This window comes from Heteronotia binoei, chromosome 1 (genome assembly GCF_032191835.1).
Source record: "Heteronotia binoei isolate CCM8104 ecotype False Entrance Well chromosome 1, APGP_CSIRO_Hbin_v1, whole genome shotgun sequence".
NCBI lineage: Eukaryota > Metazoa > Chordata > Lepidosauria > Squamata > Gekkonidae > Heteronotia > Heteronotia binoei.
In genome coordinates, this window is record NC_083223.1 from 209,884,153 (window position 1) to 209,900,929 (window position 16,777).

Sequence of the window (16,777 nt, forward strand, 5' to 3'; positions counted from 1 at the left end):
TTCCAGCAGTTCTTCAAGCAACCCTTTGCACTTCTGGGTACAACCAAACCAGGTTTGCAGAAAAATCTGAAACTTAAAAAAATGTGGGGGGGTTAAATCCCCCCCAAAACAATACTGTTGCCTGTTCATGCACAGAGAACAGACTTACCTCCTCTGTCCTGGAGGCACAGTGGTATCCTGGAGCTGTTTTGGGCCCAGCTGCAGCAGCCTTCAAAAGCTGCTCCAGGACTGGCAATGATGGAGCCATTCCAGGTTCAGATGCGTTGGCATCTACGAGCTGCTCTGGGCCTGACTGCAGCAGTGCCACTCAGGAGCCACTTGGGGCCTGGCCACAGCAGCCTCTGAGAGTTGCTCCAGGCCTGGAGGTAGCTGCAGTGACCTGGATCCATAGCAAGGTGAGGGGGACTGGAGGGGAGCCGCATTAGGGCTTGGAGGGGGTAGAATTCCCCCCTCATGAGTCTTGCAGGCACTTGTATAGGGTGAGTGTATGTTTGTGTGTGTGTGTATATATAAAAAGATAAAGGTAGTCCCCTGTGCAAGTGCCAGTCATTTTTGACTCTGGGGTGATGTTGCTTTCACAACGTTTTCACAGCAGACTTTTTACGGGGTGGTTTGCCATTGCCTTCCCCAGCCATCTACACCTTCCCCCCAGCAAGCTGGGTACTCATTTTACCGACCTCGGAAGGATGGAAGGCTGAGTCAACCTGGAGCCAGCTACCTGAACCCAGCTTCCGCTGGGATTGAACTCAGGTCGTGAGCAGAGGGCTCTGACTGCAGTACTGCAGCTTTACCACTCTGCACCACGGGGCTCTCCTGTGTGTATATACACACTCACAATATCTTGCACTGGACCAGAACAATCTTCTCTTAGTATATAAGTAAGCAAGCTCCTCAGGTATATAAAATAATGGAGTAATTCCTTGTAGTAAGTAGTCCAACCAAACCATGAGCACACTCACAATACAACACTATATTATATAGCTGTTATATTTGATATGTGATCATCAGTCCAGCAGGTTTGTTTCAGCATTATCAATCCCAAACTCAGCATCATTCTCAGAATTATCAGATAAAAATTATTTACGCTATAATGTAAACTAACTCTCCTCCATTTATATCATTCAAATGGAGTTATAAATAAACATGTCCAGTACATTCAGAATTTATATCTAAATCTCAGTATTGTTCCAATCTTTTGAAGCAAAGTAAAATCAAGACTCTGGAGTATAATAAGGACAACCAATCAATTACATAAAAGTAAAGAAATCTTCAGTTGGTTTTATAAACCAACTGAAGATTTTTCAGCTTTATAAACCAACAGAAGATCTAGAGCAGGCCCCAAAGAAACAGTAACAGAACACCACTAGTGGTCACATAAAACTCTCAACTCAAAACAGTGCAACTCATAATCAGCAACTTATAAACTCTATTGGATGACAATTCTCTTTCACGAGTCCTGGGGGGGGGGGGGAACCTTTTCTTGAGCACAGACAGCCTCCTATTCTCAAACAACTCCTCACCCACAATAATACAACATCTAATTTGAACTGGTACCAGAGTTTGCAATAAGCCCAAATGCCAACATTGCTGTCACCTGGACAGCACAATCACTGGACCTAATAACATCACCTACGCCATCTCAGACTTATTCACATGTTCATCTTCGAACACTGTATATGCCATTAAATGCCAGCAATGCTCTTTGCTTCTCTACTTAGGGCAAACAGGTCAAACCCTGTGCCTAAAGATAAATGGACACAAATCTGACATCAAGAATCACAAAGGAAACCTGTAGGAGAACACTTCATCCTTCCAGGACATTCAATAGGTGACCTCAAAGTAGCTGCTTTGTTGCCAAGGAACTTCAGGAACAGACTAAAAAAGGGAATTACTCAGTCGCAAGTTAATACAACACTCAGAACAATGGAATCCCTAGGACTTAATAGGGATTTTTCTACCGGGTAACGGACCAGAGTTCTCCACTGTGAAGATGACAAACAGTATGGACTGTCTGCCAGAGTCTCGAGGCGGCAGGAGGAAGGTGGCGGGCCTAGCTTGCCTGGGAAATTATAGATGTTTGTATGCAAATGCTAGAAGGGTTCGAAGTAAAATTGGTGAATTGGAATGTTTAGTGTTGGGAGAAAACATAGACATCATGGGAATTTCAGAAACTTGGTGGAATGAGGAGAATCAGTGGGACACGGTGATTCCTGGATATAAGTTATATCGGAAGGATAGGGAGGGAAGAGTTGGAGGGGGGGTGGCTCTGTATGTCAGAGAGGATATACGGTCCAGTAAGACTGAGGTCAGAGAATTAGATTCACTTTTAGAAATGCTTTGGGTTGAAATAGAGGGCCCAAAAGGAAATTTAACTATGGGAGTTTGTTATCGCCCACCAAATCAAAAGAGAGAGGACGATTATAATATGATGGAAGGCTTAAAGATAGCGGCTAAACGTAAAAACTGTGTCGTAATAGGTGATTTTAACTACCCGCAGATTGATTGGGTCAATATGTTTTCTGGTCGAGAGAAAGAGATTGCATTTCTTGATGCTCTCAATGACTGTGCTATGGAGCAGATGGTCTCAGAACCTAGCAGGGGTGGGGCGATCCTGGATTTGGTCCTAAGTAATGCCCAAGACTTGGTGAGAGATGTAAAAGTGATTGCGCCACTGGGAGCAGTGACCATAATGTTATTGATTTCACCGTTTCTATAAATGGGGAGTTGTCCAAAAAGACTGCCACAACCACGTTTAACTTTAAAAGGGGTAAATACACTGAGATGAGGAGGCATGTGAGGAGGAAACTGAAAGGAAAGGTACATACGGTCAAAACCCTTGGGGAAGCTTGGACACTATTTAAAACTATAATCCTAGAAGCTCAGATAAAATACATACCACAAGTTAGGAAAGGCACAAACAGGCATAAGAAAAGGCCTGCATGGTTAACAAACAAAGTAATGGAAGCTGTAAAAGCTAAGAAGGACTCCTTTAAGCGGTGGAAAACCAGTCCAAGTGAGATTAGTAAAAGGGAAAACAGGCTGTGGCAAATCAAATGCAAGACTGTGATCAGGCAGGCAAAAAGGGACTATGAGGAGCATATTGCAAAAAACATAAAGACCAACAATAAAAATTTCTTCAAATATATTAGAAGTAGGAAACCAGCCAGGGAGGCAGTGGGGCCCTTGGATGACCATAAGGTAAAAGGATTACTGAAGGAGGATAGGGAAATGGCTGAGAAGCTGAATGAATTTTTTGCCTCCATCTTCACTGTGAAAGACGAGAACTTTTTGCCCACCCCAGAACCACTACTTTTGGAAGGGGTGTTGAAAGACCTGAGTCAGATTGAGGTGACAAAAGAGAAGGTCCTACAACTGATAGGCAACTTAAAAACTAATAAGTCACCGGGTCCAGATGGCATACTTCCAAGAGTTCTGAAAGAACTCAAAGTTGAACTTGTGGATCTTCTAACAAAAATCTGTAATCTTTCACTGAAATCTGCCTCCATTCCTGAGGACTGGAAGATAGCAAATGTCACCCCCATCTTTAAAAAGGGTTCCAGAGGAGATACGGGAAATTACAGGCCAGTCAGTCTGACTTCAATACCGGGAAAGTTGGTAGAAACCATTATCAAGGACAGAATGAGTAGGCACATTGATGAACACGGGTTATTGAGGAAGACTCAGCATGAGTTCTGCAAGGGAAGATCTTGCCTCACTAACCTGTTACATTTCTTTGAGGGGGTGAACAAACATGTGGATAAAGGAGACCCAATACATGTTGTTTACCTTGACTTCCAGAAAGCTTTTGATAAAGTTCCTCATCAAAGGCTCCTTAGAAAGCTTGAGAGTCATGGAGTAAAAGGATAGGTCCTCTTGTGGATCAAAAACTGGCTGAGTAATAGGAAGCAGAGAGTGAGTATAAATGGGCAGTCTTCGCAGTGGAGGACGGTAAGCAGTGGGGTGCCACAGGGCTCGGTACTGGGTCCCATGCTCTTTAACTTGTTCATAAATGATTTAGAGTTGGGAGTAAGCAGTGAAGTTGCCAAGTTTGCGGATGACACTAAATTGTTCAGGGTGGTGAGAACCAGAGAGGATTGTGAGGAACTCCAAAGGGATCTGTTGAGGCTGGGTGAGTGGGCGTCAACGCGGCAGATGCGGTTCAATGTGGCCAAGTACAAAGTAATGCACATTGGGGCCAAGAATCCCAGCTACAAATACAAGTTGATGGGGTGTGAACTGGCAGAGACTGACCAAGAGAGAGATCTTGGGGTCGTGGTAGATAACTCACTGAAAATGTCAAGACAGTGTGCATTTGCAATAAAAAAGGCCAACGCCATGGTGGGAATTATTAGGAAGGGAATTGAAAACAAATCAGCCAGTATCATAACGTATAAATCGATGGTGCGGTCTCATTTGGAGTACTGTGTGCAGTTCTGGTCGCCGCACCTCAAAAAGGATATTATAGCATTGGAGAAAGTCCAGAAAAGGGCAACTAGAATGATTAAAGGGCTGGAGCACTTTCCCTATGAAGAAAGGTTGAAACGCTTGGGGCTCTTTAGCTTGGAGAAACGTCGACTGCGGGGTGACATGATAGAGGTTTACAAGATAATGCATGGGATGGAGAAAGTAGAGAAAGAAGTACTTTTCTCCCTTTCTCACAATACAAGAACTCGTGGGCATTCGATGAAATTGCTGAGCAGACAGGTTAAAACGGATAAAAGGAAGTACTTCTTCACCCAAAGGGTGATTAACATGTGGAATTCACTGCCATGGGAGGTGGTGGCGGCCACAAGTAAAGCCACCTTCAAGAGGGGTTTAGAAAAAAATATGGAGCAGAGGTCCATCAGTGGCTATTAGCCACAGTGTGTGTGTATATATAATTTTTTTTGCCACTGTGTGACACAGAGTGTTGGACTGGATGGGCGGTTGGCCTGATCCAACATGGCTTCTCTTATGTTCTTATGGATATTGGTTTCTTATCTCACTACATATGTTAACCTCATTCAGTTCTTACCATTCCCCCAGAAGGGCCATACATCCATTTCATTTCTTATTTGGAATAATAGATTAGAATAGTAGATTGTAATGCGACATAATCAGGGCTTTTTTGTAGCAAAAACTCCTTTGCATATTAGGCCACACACCCCTGCTGTAGCCAATCCTTCAAGACCTTACAGGGCTCTTAGTACAGGGCCTACTGTAATCTCCAGGAGGATTAGCTACATCAGGGGGATGTGGCCTAATATGCAAAAGAGTTCCTGCTTCCAGCTACAAAAAAAGCCCTGGACATAATGAATAGTAGAATGTAATGTAATTTGGAATGGTAGATTGGAATGTATTTCTCTAATCTGGGGACAATCACCCCACTTCAAAGAAGATGATGCTGTAAGGTCACTTACATGCTTGTAAGGAGATGGATGGAGCGTAAAGACAGGGTCTCAATTAATTGTTCTCAGCATTCCACCATTAAGGATACATCTGCCCATCGATCTCCAATTCTGACATACTTATTTCCTTCACTATGTTCCCCCATTCCCACCCCACCCCGGAATTAAAGCCAAATAGTAACCATATACACTAAGCTCATTATTCCTATTTGGTTCTTGAATCTGTTAAACATCTTCAATATGCTGTATGCTAATTTACTGCTCACTCTCTACTTATACTGAGCCGCTTTGGTGGGAAGGGCGGGATATAAACTAAATAAAAGGAAAATAAAATGAAATTATATTATATTTTATGGACTGGTAATTCGCATTTCATTGTTATCTGAAAAAGTATGTGTGTACACAAAAGCTTATACCCTGAACAAAATTTTGTTGGTCTTAAAGATGCCACTGTACTCAAACTTTGTTTTACTGCTTCAAACCACCATGGCTATTAAACTGAATCCAACTGAAAAATTAAGATCTTTCATTTTTTCATTACAATAATCTCCACAAAGCAACAGACACTACTTCAGCTGTTATTTTGGCTTTAGAATTGTGTCAGAAGCTGTATTCATATATCAGGTGGGATACAGCCAGGTTTTTAACTAAGTCACAGCCAGTTCACCTCCTTACAGCCTTCATTTCACATGGTTTTTATTCATGCAGATCTCATGATTCCCAGCACAGCATTTTAGAACAATTGCAGGGGACTCTTCTTTCTATTTCTACCATGGACATCAACATAACTTTTTGCTCTACTTGTGTGCTTCCCCTTGTTCCTCTCATCTCTGTTCCCCATTTGTAACAGAACTTGATTCAAAACACCCTGGTTTCATCAACTGCTATTCACCATGATGTAAAAATGCAGGTGCCTTAGCAAACTGGAGTTTGTTTATCAGGATTAATTATTTATGTAGCTAGTTATTACTTTTAAATAAACTCTATCCATTACATCAGAAGAAATGCCTATTATTACTGATTATATTCATAAGTACAAGCAAAATAGTGATTCAAGAACCATAAAAAAGAGAGGAAGCTGTCTTCAGCTATAACACATATTTTCTTGTGTCACAAGGAAAGGAATTAATCAATGCCTCAAACAGTTTATTCATATTTATTTAATAACATCTAAAATATATACATTTATAAGGATCTGTATAGCAGATGGGATTTTTAGAAAGTTTGGCTCAAATGCTAACAAATGCCTAAAATAAATAAAAAGCTGTCACTATCTAATTGGGCTGAATGTTCAGTAAAGGTGAATGTTCATTATTAAAGATGATGAACTTAAGTACTGAAAACATATTGAGAATTAACATTTTTATATATTTGCAGGAAAGTCAACTTCATTTTGGTGAACAAAACTAAATCAGCATGTACAAGTTACACTGGCAATGATATTGAAATAGCAACAGCCAGGAATTACATTGATCAGGATATTATCATTTTCTTGACTAGAATTATGAGGACCTGAGGAGGAAAAGGGAAACTGCAGGGGTGAGCTTCTTAATATGCTATTTTGAATAACATAGTATTAAAGTCCAGTGTTTTCATAACGTTGATATCTGAACCTGCTTGCAATCCTACCTATTGCAACTCAATAAGAGTGTTTCTGTCCAAATAATACACTTCCTTTTGTTCAACACAAAATATCTTCCAACTTCAACTTCTATTTTCCTACCTCTCAGATGGTAAAAATTATACATGCATTATGGTATCAGGGGATGCAGCAGTTTGCAGCTCATCAATAACTGCATTTTTTCTTATAGAAAATGAAGATATTTATACTTTTAAATTACCCGTATTATTCGCACCATAAGGCGCTCTGGACGATAGGACGTACCTTCCTCCTGGGGGGCGATCCGCTGCCTCTGATCCCGGCGCTTCCCCCGCGCCTGCCTGCCTGGCTCCAGCTTTTTCCAGCAAGCTCTGGGATCGCTCAACGTGGCCCAACCGCAAACCCAGCGCTTCGCGAGTGCCGGCTGTGGAGACGGCAGCGTGCTTCCTCCTTGCCTGCCTGCTGGCTCTAGCTCTGACGCTTACAGCAAGCGCCAGGATCGCTCCCTCCGCCCTCCGATCCCAGCGCTTGCTTTAAGCATCAGAGCTGGAGCCAGGCAGGCAGGCAAGGAGGAAGCACCCGCCCCGTCCGCAAACCCAGCGCTTCGCGAGCGCCAGCTGTGGAGAGGGCAGCATGCTTCCTATGACCCTGTTTTCAGGGTCAGTTTTAGACAGTTTTGCAACACTCAGCTTGGAGGAAGTTGACAGAATCCTCGCAACTGTACGCCCAACAACATGCGATTTGGACCCTTGCCCATCCTGGCTGATTAAAGCTTGCCGGATGGAGCTTCAATATCCTGTACGGGATATCGTAAATAGGTCCCTCTCGGATGGGCTTTTTCCAACACCTCTTAAAGAGGCGATAGTCCATCCCCTCTTGAAAAAACCAACATTAGATCTGGTCGAATTGGCGCATTATCGGCCGGTCTCAAATTTACCCTTTTGGGGTAAAATTATCGAGAGGGCAGTAGCGGTACAGCTGCAGAGCTTCCAGGAGGATGCTTCCGTCCTAGACCCATACCAATCCGGCTTTCACCCGGGCCATGGGACAAAGACGGTGCTGGTTGCCTTAGTAGATGATCTCCAGCAACAACTGGATTGAGGCGGGTCAGCAGTGCTGTTGTTGCTGGACCTGTCGGCGGCGTTCGACATGGTCGACCATCAGTTGCTGGTTCACCGCTTCGCCGATGCGGGGACTCAGGGGTTAGCCTTACAATGGCTTTCCTCCTTTCTCTGTGATCGGGGACAAAGGGTGGCGATCGGGGGACGATCGTCCCAGAGGCATCCGCTTAAATGTGGGGTGCCTCAGGGGGCGGTGCTTTTCCCGATGTTGTTTAATATCTACATTGCCCCCTTGCCCAGATTTTCAGGAGATTCGGGCTGGGTTGCCATCAGTATGCAGATGACAGCCAGCTTTATCTGCTGATGGATGGCCGGCCTGCCTCCGCCCCAGAAAAACTGGCCCCGGCCTTACAAGCCATGGCGGGGTGGCTCAGGCTGAGTCGTCTGAAGCTGAACCCAACGAAAACAGAAGTCCTTTGTCTGAGTCGCGGTGGCCTGGGAAGGGAAATCCCTTTACCAGCCTTTGATGGGGCGCCACTGATATCGGCACCTAAAGTCAAGAGCTTGGGGGTGCTACTAGAGCCCACATTGGCTATGGAGGCCCAGATAGCAGCCACTGCGAGATCCGCCTTTTTCCATCTTAGGCGGGCACGATAGCTGGCACCCTTCCTAGAGCACAGCGACTTAGCAACAGTGATTCATGCTACTGTCACCTCGAGACTAGACTACTGTAATGCCCTCTACATGGGGCTGCCCATGTCTCAAATCCGGAAGCTGCAGTTGGTGCAGAATGCTGCAGCCAGGCTGTTACTGGGTCTCTCTATTCGGGATCATGTGCAGCCGGGGCTGTAGAGACTGAATTGGCTGCTGAACTGGCTGCCCATGTATTCCGGATTCGCCACAAGGTGCTGGTTATTACCTTTAAAGCCCTATATGGCCGAGGTCCTGTCTACCTTAGGGACCGTCTCTCCCCACATATTCCGCAGAGGGTACTGAGATCTGGATCACAAAATCTATTAAAAATCCCCGGGCCGAGGGAGGCAAGATTGAAGGCTACCAGAGAACGAGCCTTCTCTATTGCTGTCCCCCACTGGTGGAACCAACTCCCTGATGATGTTAGAGCCTTGCGGGACCTTGCCCAATTCCACAAGGCTTGTAAAACAACACTTTTTCGAATGGCCTTCAACTAAAGTACAGAGCTGTTTAACATCATGGTATGGAACTTAGCACCAAAACTGTTTTTAAAATCTGTTCAATATTTAAAGTGTAATTGTTAATTTTAATTGATCTTACTGTAATTGTTTTTATTTCTTTATGGTTTTATTGTGGATATTTAATGATGTTGTTAGCCGCCCTGAGCCTGCTTCGGCGAGGAGGGCGAGATATAAATGCGAAAAATAAATAAATAAATAAATATCCCTGACTGGCTGTCAAAGTGCTAGAATTGTGTAACCAATCATTGGTACCAATAATTGGTACAATAATTGATCTTCTCCTGTCAGATACCTGTCAAACTAGATGGCCTCCTGTCAGTTGGAATTGACAGTTCAAAGGCGTTTAATTTTTATTTATTTATTTATTCGATTTATATCCCGCCCTCCCCACCAAGGTGGGCTCAGGGCGGCTTACAACATAAAATCCAGAACAATAAGATTAATAAAATACATTCAACAAATTACAATAGTTAAAACAATAAAACAAGAAACAGTCTAAACAGTTCAGTGCTATTCTCACAGCCTTCCTTCACAGTTGTTAAATACCAGTCAGTTATATGCCAACCGGAAGAGGACCATCTTGCAGGCCTTGCGAAACTGCCCAAGGTTTCGCAAGGCCCTCACCTCCTCCGGTAGCTGGTTCCACCAGCAAGGGGCTGTGATTGAAAAGGCCCTATCCCTGGTTGACTTCAGACGGGTCTCCTTTGGCCCAGGGATTACTAGCAGATTTTGGGAACCAGATCTGAGTACTCTCTGGGGAACATGTGGGGAGAGACGGTCCCTAAGGAAGGTAGGTCCTAGGCCATATAGGGCTTTAAAGGTAATAACCAGCACCTTGTAACGAACCCGGTATATTATTGGCAGCCAGTGCAGTCCCCGAAGCCCCGGCTGAATGTGCTCCCACCTAGGAAGCCCTAATAACAGCCAGACAGTGGCATTCTGCACTATCTGCAACTTACGGGTTCGGCACAGGGGCAGCCCCATGTAGAGGGCATTATAGTAGTCCAACCTATTTTACAAGTGTTTACCATTAAGAACATGGTCTCTAGCCTTACTTAAGCTGATAGCAACCCACACAAACACTTAGAACTTGGGTATTATAATTTTCCAGGCAATGATGCAGACAAACACTTGCACACATGGTTGATGAAACGCTCAATTTCTTGACAGGAGGCTTCTGCAACTTGTGGTTGGGGCACCATGACAGTCTAGTCTGCCCTCCCAACTCAATCCTGTAGCTATGACACAGTCATTAAAAAACTAAGCAATGACCAACCGGCATTACATCAAAGACGCCTCTCTCTCTCTCTCTCCATAGTAGTAGTAGTTGTTGTTCAGTCGCACAGCTGAGTCCAACTCTTTGCGACCCAATAGACAAAGTCATGCTAGGCCCTCCTGTCTTCCACCATCCTCTGGTCTGCTCAAATTCGTGTTTGTTACATCAGTAACATTTCATCTTTTGCCGTCCCCTTCTTCTTTTGCCTTCTGTCTTTCCTAGCATCAGGATCATCTCCAGGGAGTGCTCCCTTCTCATTTGGTGGCCAAAGTATTTGAGCTTCAGCTGCAGCATCTGACCTTCCAGGGAACAGTCTGGGTTGATTTCCCTTAGGATTGACTCTCAAGATTCTTCTCCAGCACCACATCTCAAAAGCATCTATTCTTCTGCACTCGGCCTTCCTTATGGTCCAACTCTCACAACCGTACATACAATCCATGAGAGGGCCATAGTAGTAAAGCCTCTTCAAAGAAACTTCCTTATTCTTTCATGTCATTCCAGAAGCAGTTAAGTGTTTCCTGAATTGCCTGAAGCCAGGAGCCCACTGCTGGCTGCCTGCTTCATTCATTACTTCATGTTTCCCACGCTCTGACCTTACTTCGCATGGAGCTGACAGAGATAAAGAGAAATACAGCTGCTGCTTCAAATACTACTCTAATCTCTGCACTGCTAATGGTAAGTAATGATTTCAAAAGTAAAGAAATTGCAAAGGTGACTTTTTCCCAACTATTCATGTGGGGGTAGGGTTCCCAAGTCTGACTCAAGAAATATCTGGAGATTTTTGGGGTAGAGCCAGGAGACCTTGGGGTGGAGCCAGGAGCAAGGTTGTGACAAGCACAATTGAACTTTGAAGGGAGTTCTGGCCATCACATTTCAAGTGACTGCACATTGTTTAAATGCCTTCCTTCCATTTGAAACAATGAAAGATAGGGGATCCTTCTTTGGGGCCTCATAGAAATGGACCCCCTGGTCCGACTGTCTTGAAACTTGGTGTTTTGAGTAGTGGCACTGGATGCTATGCTAAACATTTGGTGCCCCTACCTCAAAAAACAGCCCTCCCAGAGCCTCAGATACCCATGGATCAATTCCTCATACCCTATTTTTATATTAATATTATCCGTTGTTATCTTAATTTTCTGCATGTATATCTTTTCAAGTTGGAGACTGCAGGGCTGCCAGTTTGTTGGAACTGAATCTATCTGAAAGAGAAGTGGATGAGCAAGACTGAGAAGTAGGACTTAACTGACCACAACATTTTGCAAGCCAGAATTGGTGAATTGAACTCAGACTGCCTGTTGCTTTTCCTGTTTACTGCTACATGCGTATTTTATCTTAATTGGTTTTGTTGCTTTGTTCTGTATGATGGAAGTGATGCATTGTATACTATATTTCAATTGCTGTTAGCTGCCCTGAGCACACTTGCAGAGAGGGTGGGATAATTATTATAAAGAAATTTCAAAAAATTCTCTGTGTATGCAAATGTTACTATGGTTGATTTTATAAAATAATTTTAGAATTTCAAGTTTCAAAATGTCTTCTTTACAACATCTTTGTTTACCCTGCATGCAAATATGTCGCTGCATCTTTTAGTCCACTTCTTGAAGGTAGATTTTCAGGGGGGTGCTGAGTAATTTTTTTTCTGAAAAGGAGGCGTTAGGCCAAATAAGTTTGAGAACCTCTGCCCTAGAGGAACTGCTGCTCAGAGGTGCACATTAGTTGAATGTGGAGGTTTCATTTAGTCAGCTGGCTAATATTGATAAATCTTTCCTCCATCAAATAATCCATTCCCCTTTAAAAGCCATCTAAATTAGTGGTCTTTACTGTGTGTCTTGTGATAATGAATCTTGCATGTTAGTTATCTGTGATTTGTGAAGAAACAATTCCTTTTTTTCTGTTCTAAATCTGTTGCACATAAATTTCATTGGCTGCTCACAAGTTGTAGTATTATGAGAGATGGAGACAAAGTTGTCTCTAGCCACTTTTTCCACACCATGCATAATTTTACAAACATGTATAATGTCTTTGTAGGCTTCTTTTTTTAAAATGCTAGCAATGGCCAGTAACAGCCCAAGCAGAATGGTAGAAAGGAAGGGAGTTAAGCCTGGTGTCAAGGTGGGGAAGAAAAGCCTGGCCAGAATGCCCTTAAGTATTAGCCAATAACAGGCTGAAGGGAGATGGCCAAAAGTGAGGAAGATGTGGAGCGGGTGCTGATCTAACCCCCAGCCTAGGTATTGGACTAGGTGGCAGGGTCTGGGTTGGTAGTGGGGCTATTGGCAAATGGTAAGACAGTGTGGGGAGATAAATGCAAGCTCCACAACCAGGCCATGTAGGAGATGGAGCAGTGTTCTCAAGCCAAGTGTAGCCCATGGTCTAGGGAAAGCGTGGGAACTTGGGGTGATGTAACCCTTCACATCCCCTTTTCAGTTCTGAGACCTGAGGAGACCACCCTCCAGGGAACATTGCACCATGAAAGCTGAGGGCCAAGGCAGAGCTAACAAGGGAGGAGCTTCACATACCCCAACACAGAGATGTAAAATTTCTCAAAATTTTAAAGTCATGGGGAAAATAGGCTTTTCCCAAAAGATAATGTAAATTTGCAGCACTAACTTTCTATACCACCTAAACCTATTTTGCTGATTTAACAACATAAAATGCATCATAGCTAAACTAGTTATAAATACATTACTTGGCATATTTTTAGACTTTAAAAGTATAAATGATTTAGTTTCTATGAGCAAAACTCAAATATACTCAATACTTGAGAGAGAACTGCAAACTGTTGCAACCTTTGCTAACTTAAAAGTAAAGGTAGTCCCCCTGTGCAAGCATCAAGTCATTACCAACCCATGGTGGAACATCACATTATGATGTTTTCTTGACAGACTTTTTACAAGATAGTTTGCCATTGCCTTCCCCAGTCATCTACACTTTATCCCCAGCAAACTGGGTACTCATTTTACCAACCTTGGAAGGCTGAGTCAACCTTGAGTCGGCTACCTGAACCCAGATTCTTCTGGGATCAAACTCGGGTCGTGAGCAGAGCTTGGACTGCAGTACAGCAGCTTACCACTCTGTGCCCCGAGTACATGTATTTTTGCCACCTGAGGGGTAAGGGGAAGTTAAAATTACAAAACAAACTTTGCAGTAAACAAAGAAGTGCATTATCCTGATAGAAATTATATCACACAATCATAACAGGCCTACCAGTGTATTTGGACGTCAAATAAAACTTTAAAACACTGAATTGGACAATAATGTGTTTATCATCAAACATAATATAGCACATTTACTGTTGTCAAAATTATTCACTTTCAAACAATAAATGAATAATTGAAAATATGTTCTGGGAGCTATAAGTCTCAAATGCAGTAGACTGTTCTAAGTAAAAATCTCCTAGCTCACATTGAGTAAAAATTTTGCCTTAAAAGCATTTCATGAATTTCAAACAAGAAAATATTGTATAGGAATTTTTTAGTGCTTCCCAGCCATCAGGAGAAAAAAATGGTGGAGGGGGAGTTTAATTTTTCAGTTTATTTTCCAGATGTTCACATTGTTATCCAAAACTGTAATTCCTTTTCTTGCCCTTTAATACACTTTTCCACTCTACAATATCCTTTTAAAGATATTTATATAATTTAACAATGACCACTTTAATTTGTCGAAACCTGTTTTAGTTACTAGAGACCTTCTATTGTGATGCTCAATAAATTGTGATGTAGCAATAAATCTGTCTACAGGTGGTCCCCTGTAATATTTTTATCAAGTTTATACAGAGGAACTTACACAGTATGGACCTGATTCATACTTTTTCAATTTGTCAAACACAAATATAAATATATTTTTTCTAAAGGGCCAAAGTTTTCAAACAAACTTTAAATGTAGGTAAACACAAGGCTTTGACAAAAGCTTTGGAAATAGTGCTTCTTTGAAAAGTTAAATTAGATAGCAATAATGATCAGTAGCAGTTATTTTTAACCAGGTTCCTGTGTTGTTAACAATGCCCCAAATGCACTCTAATCCTTACACTGTCTACAAAGATCAAAAGAATAATTTAAAAATAGTGTACACATAAAAAGCTTAATAGAAAATAGAGAAAAATGAATAGGTGGATTTGTAATTGTAAAGTACCTAGTGAAAACTACTCCTCACAGGAATGAAGCATTATGCCACGTGTGTTTCAGTACTGTTCCATCTGATTCAGAGGTTTTATTCAAATAGTGTGGAAAGAGCAACAGACCTTGGAAACAATCCACACAGCAGGCTGTTATCTAGGGCTGAATTGAGCAGGAGATACAGCAGGCAGAAAGGCTTTTGCATACTGCTTATTGTTTCCAAACACAACATATGAAGCTAACTGGGGAGGGGGGTGTTAGGTGAGATGAATACTGGGGTTTATTTCCTCACCCATTTAAAGGTGCAAGATACGAGTTCACATATTGTCATCTGCCCTAGTTGTTTGTCATACATTTTCCACCAAACGCAAACCTTGGAGTAAAATGCCTGTAGCACGATCAAAGGGGCGGGGGTGGGAAAGATATCCCACAAGTAAAAGGAAAAGATACTAGGAGTGAGGAAGAGACGGCAACTACTATTTCCACAGATCATTAATTCTTCGTTATTCGTAATAATTTTAAAACATACACTCACACGCAGGCGAGAAAGAGAGAAATCGAACCCACACGACCCCATATAAACACACACCGCTGTCCTCGCACCCTTCTATGGAGCGAGGCTGCCTCTTTCAAGAAGCAAAGCAGATTCGAATAAACTGAAGCCAGGACAGCGCCTGGCACCACCACGAGAAAACCCGCCTACGCGCCCCTTCGCCCCACAGATGGTTATTTCGCTCACTTCGGGAGTAGCCGCAACACTTCTACCCATCCCCCCCCCCCCCGCCTTAACGCTCCCCTCCCGTTTTCCCTGTGGGAGCCCCCTGGGCTTGCGCCTCCCTCTTGCTCCCCGCGCCCGCTGCCCAGGTGAAGGGAGAGGGAGGGGGGACTCATTCCAAAGGAGAGGAGCCGGTTATTGGCCTACTTACCATCAATCGCCATGATCTTCCAGGTGGGCCGTACCAAGTGGAACGCACGTAGGAGGCACACTGACAGGCAGAGCCTGGAAGAAAGAAGCGGCTGAGGGAAGGAAGAAACCAGGGGAAGGAGGGGGGGAGGAGGGAGCCGTATAAGCAACGGGGAAGGGCGGGGGTGTAGGATAGAGTCGAGCGCGCCAGAGCTGGAAAGCGGCGCGTGACTCCTCCGTCCCCCCCCCCCGTAGCCCAACTCCGCGCGCCCAGATTCGAAAGTGAGCTGGCTGTGTCGGCACTCAGAACCAGCTCCCCTAGACTAACGGTCATGTCTGCGCCGGCCCGCCGCCTGCCCGCAACGGCCGTTCCGTGCCCTTTCGTGGATGCTTCAGTCGACCCGCACAATTCAGGCTCTGCCTTCCTGTGTTACCTTCCTGCGGCCGTTACCCTTTCTCTTCCTCAGCGCAGGAAAACGAACGAAAACAGCGGATTTTTTTTCCAGTTTTAAACTGGAGAAAATACACATCCCGATGATCAGTACCTCCCTTTTCCCCTAGTGATTCCAGGCTGGCCTATTATTAAAGCGTTAAACTTCTATAATTAATATTCAAGGCTGAAAATTTTGTTTCACACAAGCAATATGCTACCCCTTGGTGGGAGGGGTGCACGTGCAAAATTGTCCCTCTGGGATCTTTTGACACTCAAGGCATAACTAATCTGTAAAGTGTTCCTGATCCTGATTAAGAACATTAAGAAGTGCCTTGCTGGATGAAGAGCAAGATCTGCCTCATCCAGCGACCAGCAGACAGTCCACTTAGGCAACCAGAGTTTGTCTTCTACCCACTTGTGCACAAAACATACAAGCCCTGAGTAGATATCCAATTACCTATGTGCTGAATGAATGTAGAAGGGAGTAGGATCTACCCTTCAGTCCAGACTGCACATTCAGCAGAACATCTGCATGGGATCCTAAAGAGGTACAAAATTACACATTTAGACTCTTATTTATGGACCCCTGCAAAAAAGAGCTTTCTACATACATGTTACAGTATTTTATACTGTATATACATATTACATTAGTACAATTGCTTATGGGAATATCTGAATTCACTGATTGCACATACCGATGTGTATTGGATGAACATTGAATTTAATTGAGTACAGGATCTGGTTCAAGTTATTGACCTTTAAAGCCTTATGTGGCCTAGGACCAGCATAC

The 16,777-nt window shown here is 43.5% G+C and overlaps 1 protein-coding gene across 3 annotated transcripts in view; it reads right to left on the bottom strand.

Moving 5' to 3' along the window:
• Nucleotides 1-15,876, bottom strand: part of SYT14 (synaptotagmin 14) — a 207,328-nt gene extending 191,452 nt beyond the window's left edge. The window contains exon 1 of one of the 3 annotated variants that reach the window (XM_060247321.1): nucleotides 15,577-15,876. Coding sequence is in view for 2 of the 3 variants with exons in the window: in XM_060247313.1 (XP_060103296.1) it covers nucleotides 15,577-15,589 (13 nt within the window). In the remaining variant the exon portion in view is untranslated. The remainder of the gene's footprint in view (nucleotides 1-15,576) is intronic. The other 2 variants (XM_060247313.1, XM_060247329.1) reach the window with 2 other exon arrangements.
• Nucleotides 15,877-16,777: the final 901 nt, after the last annotated feature.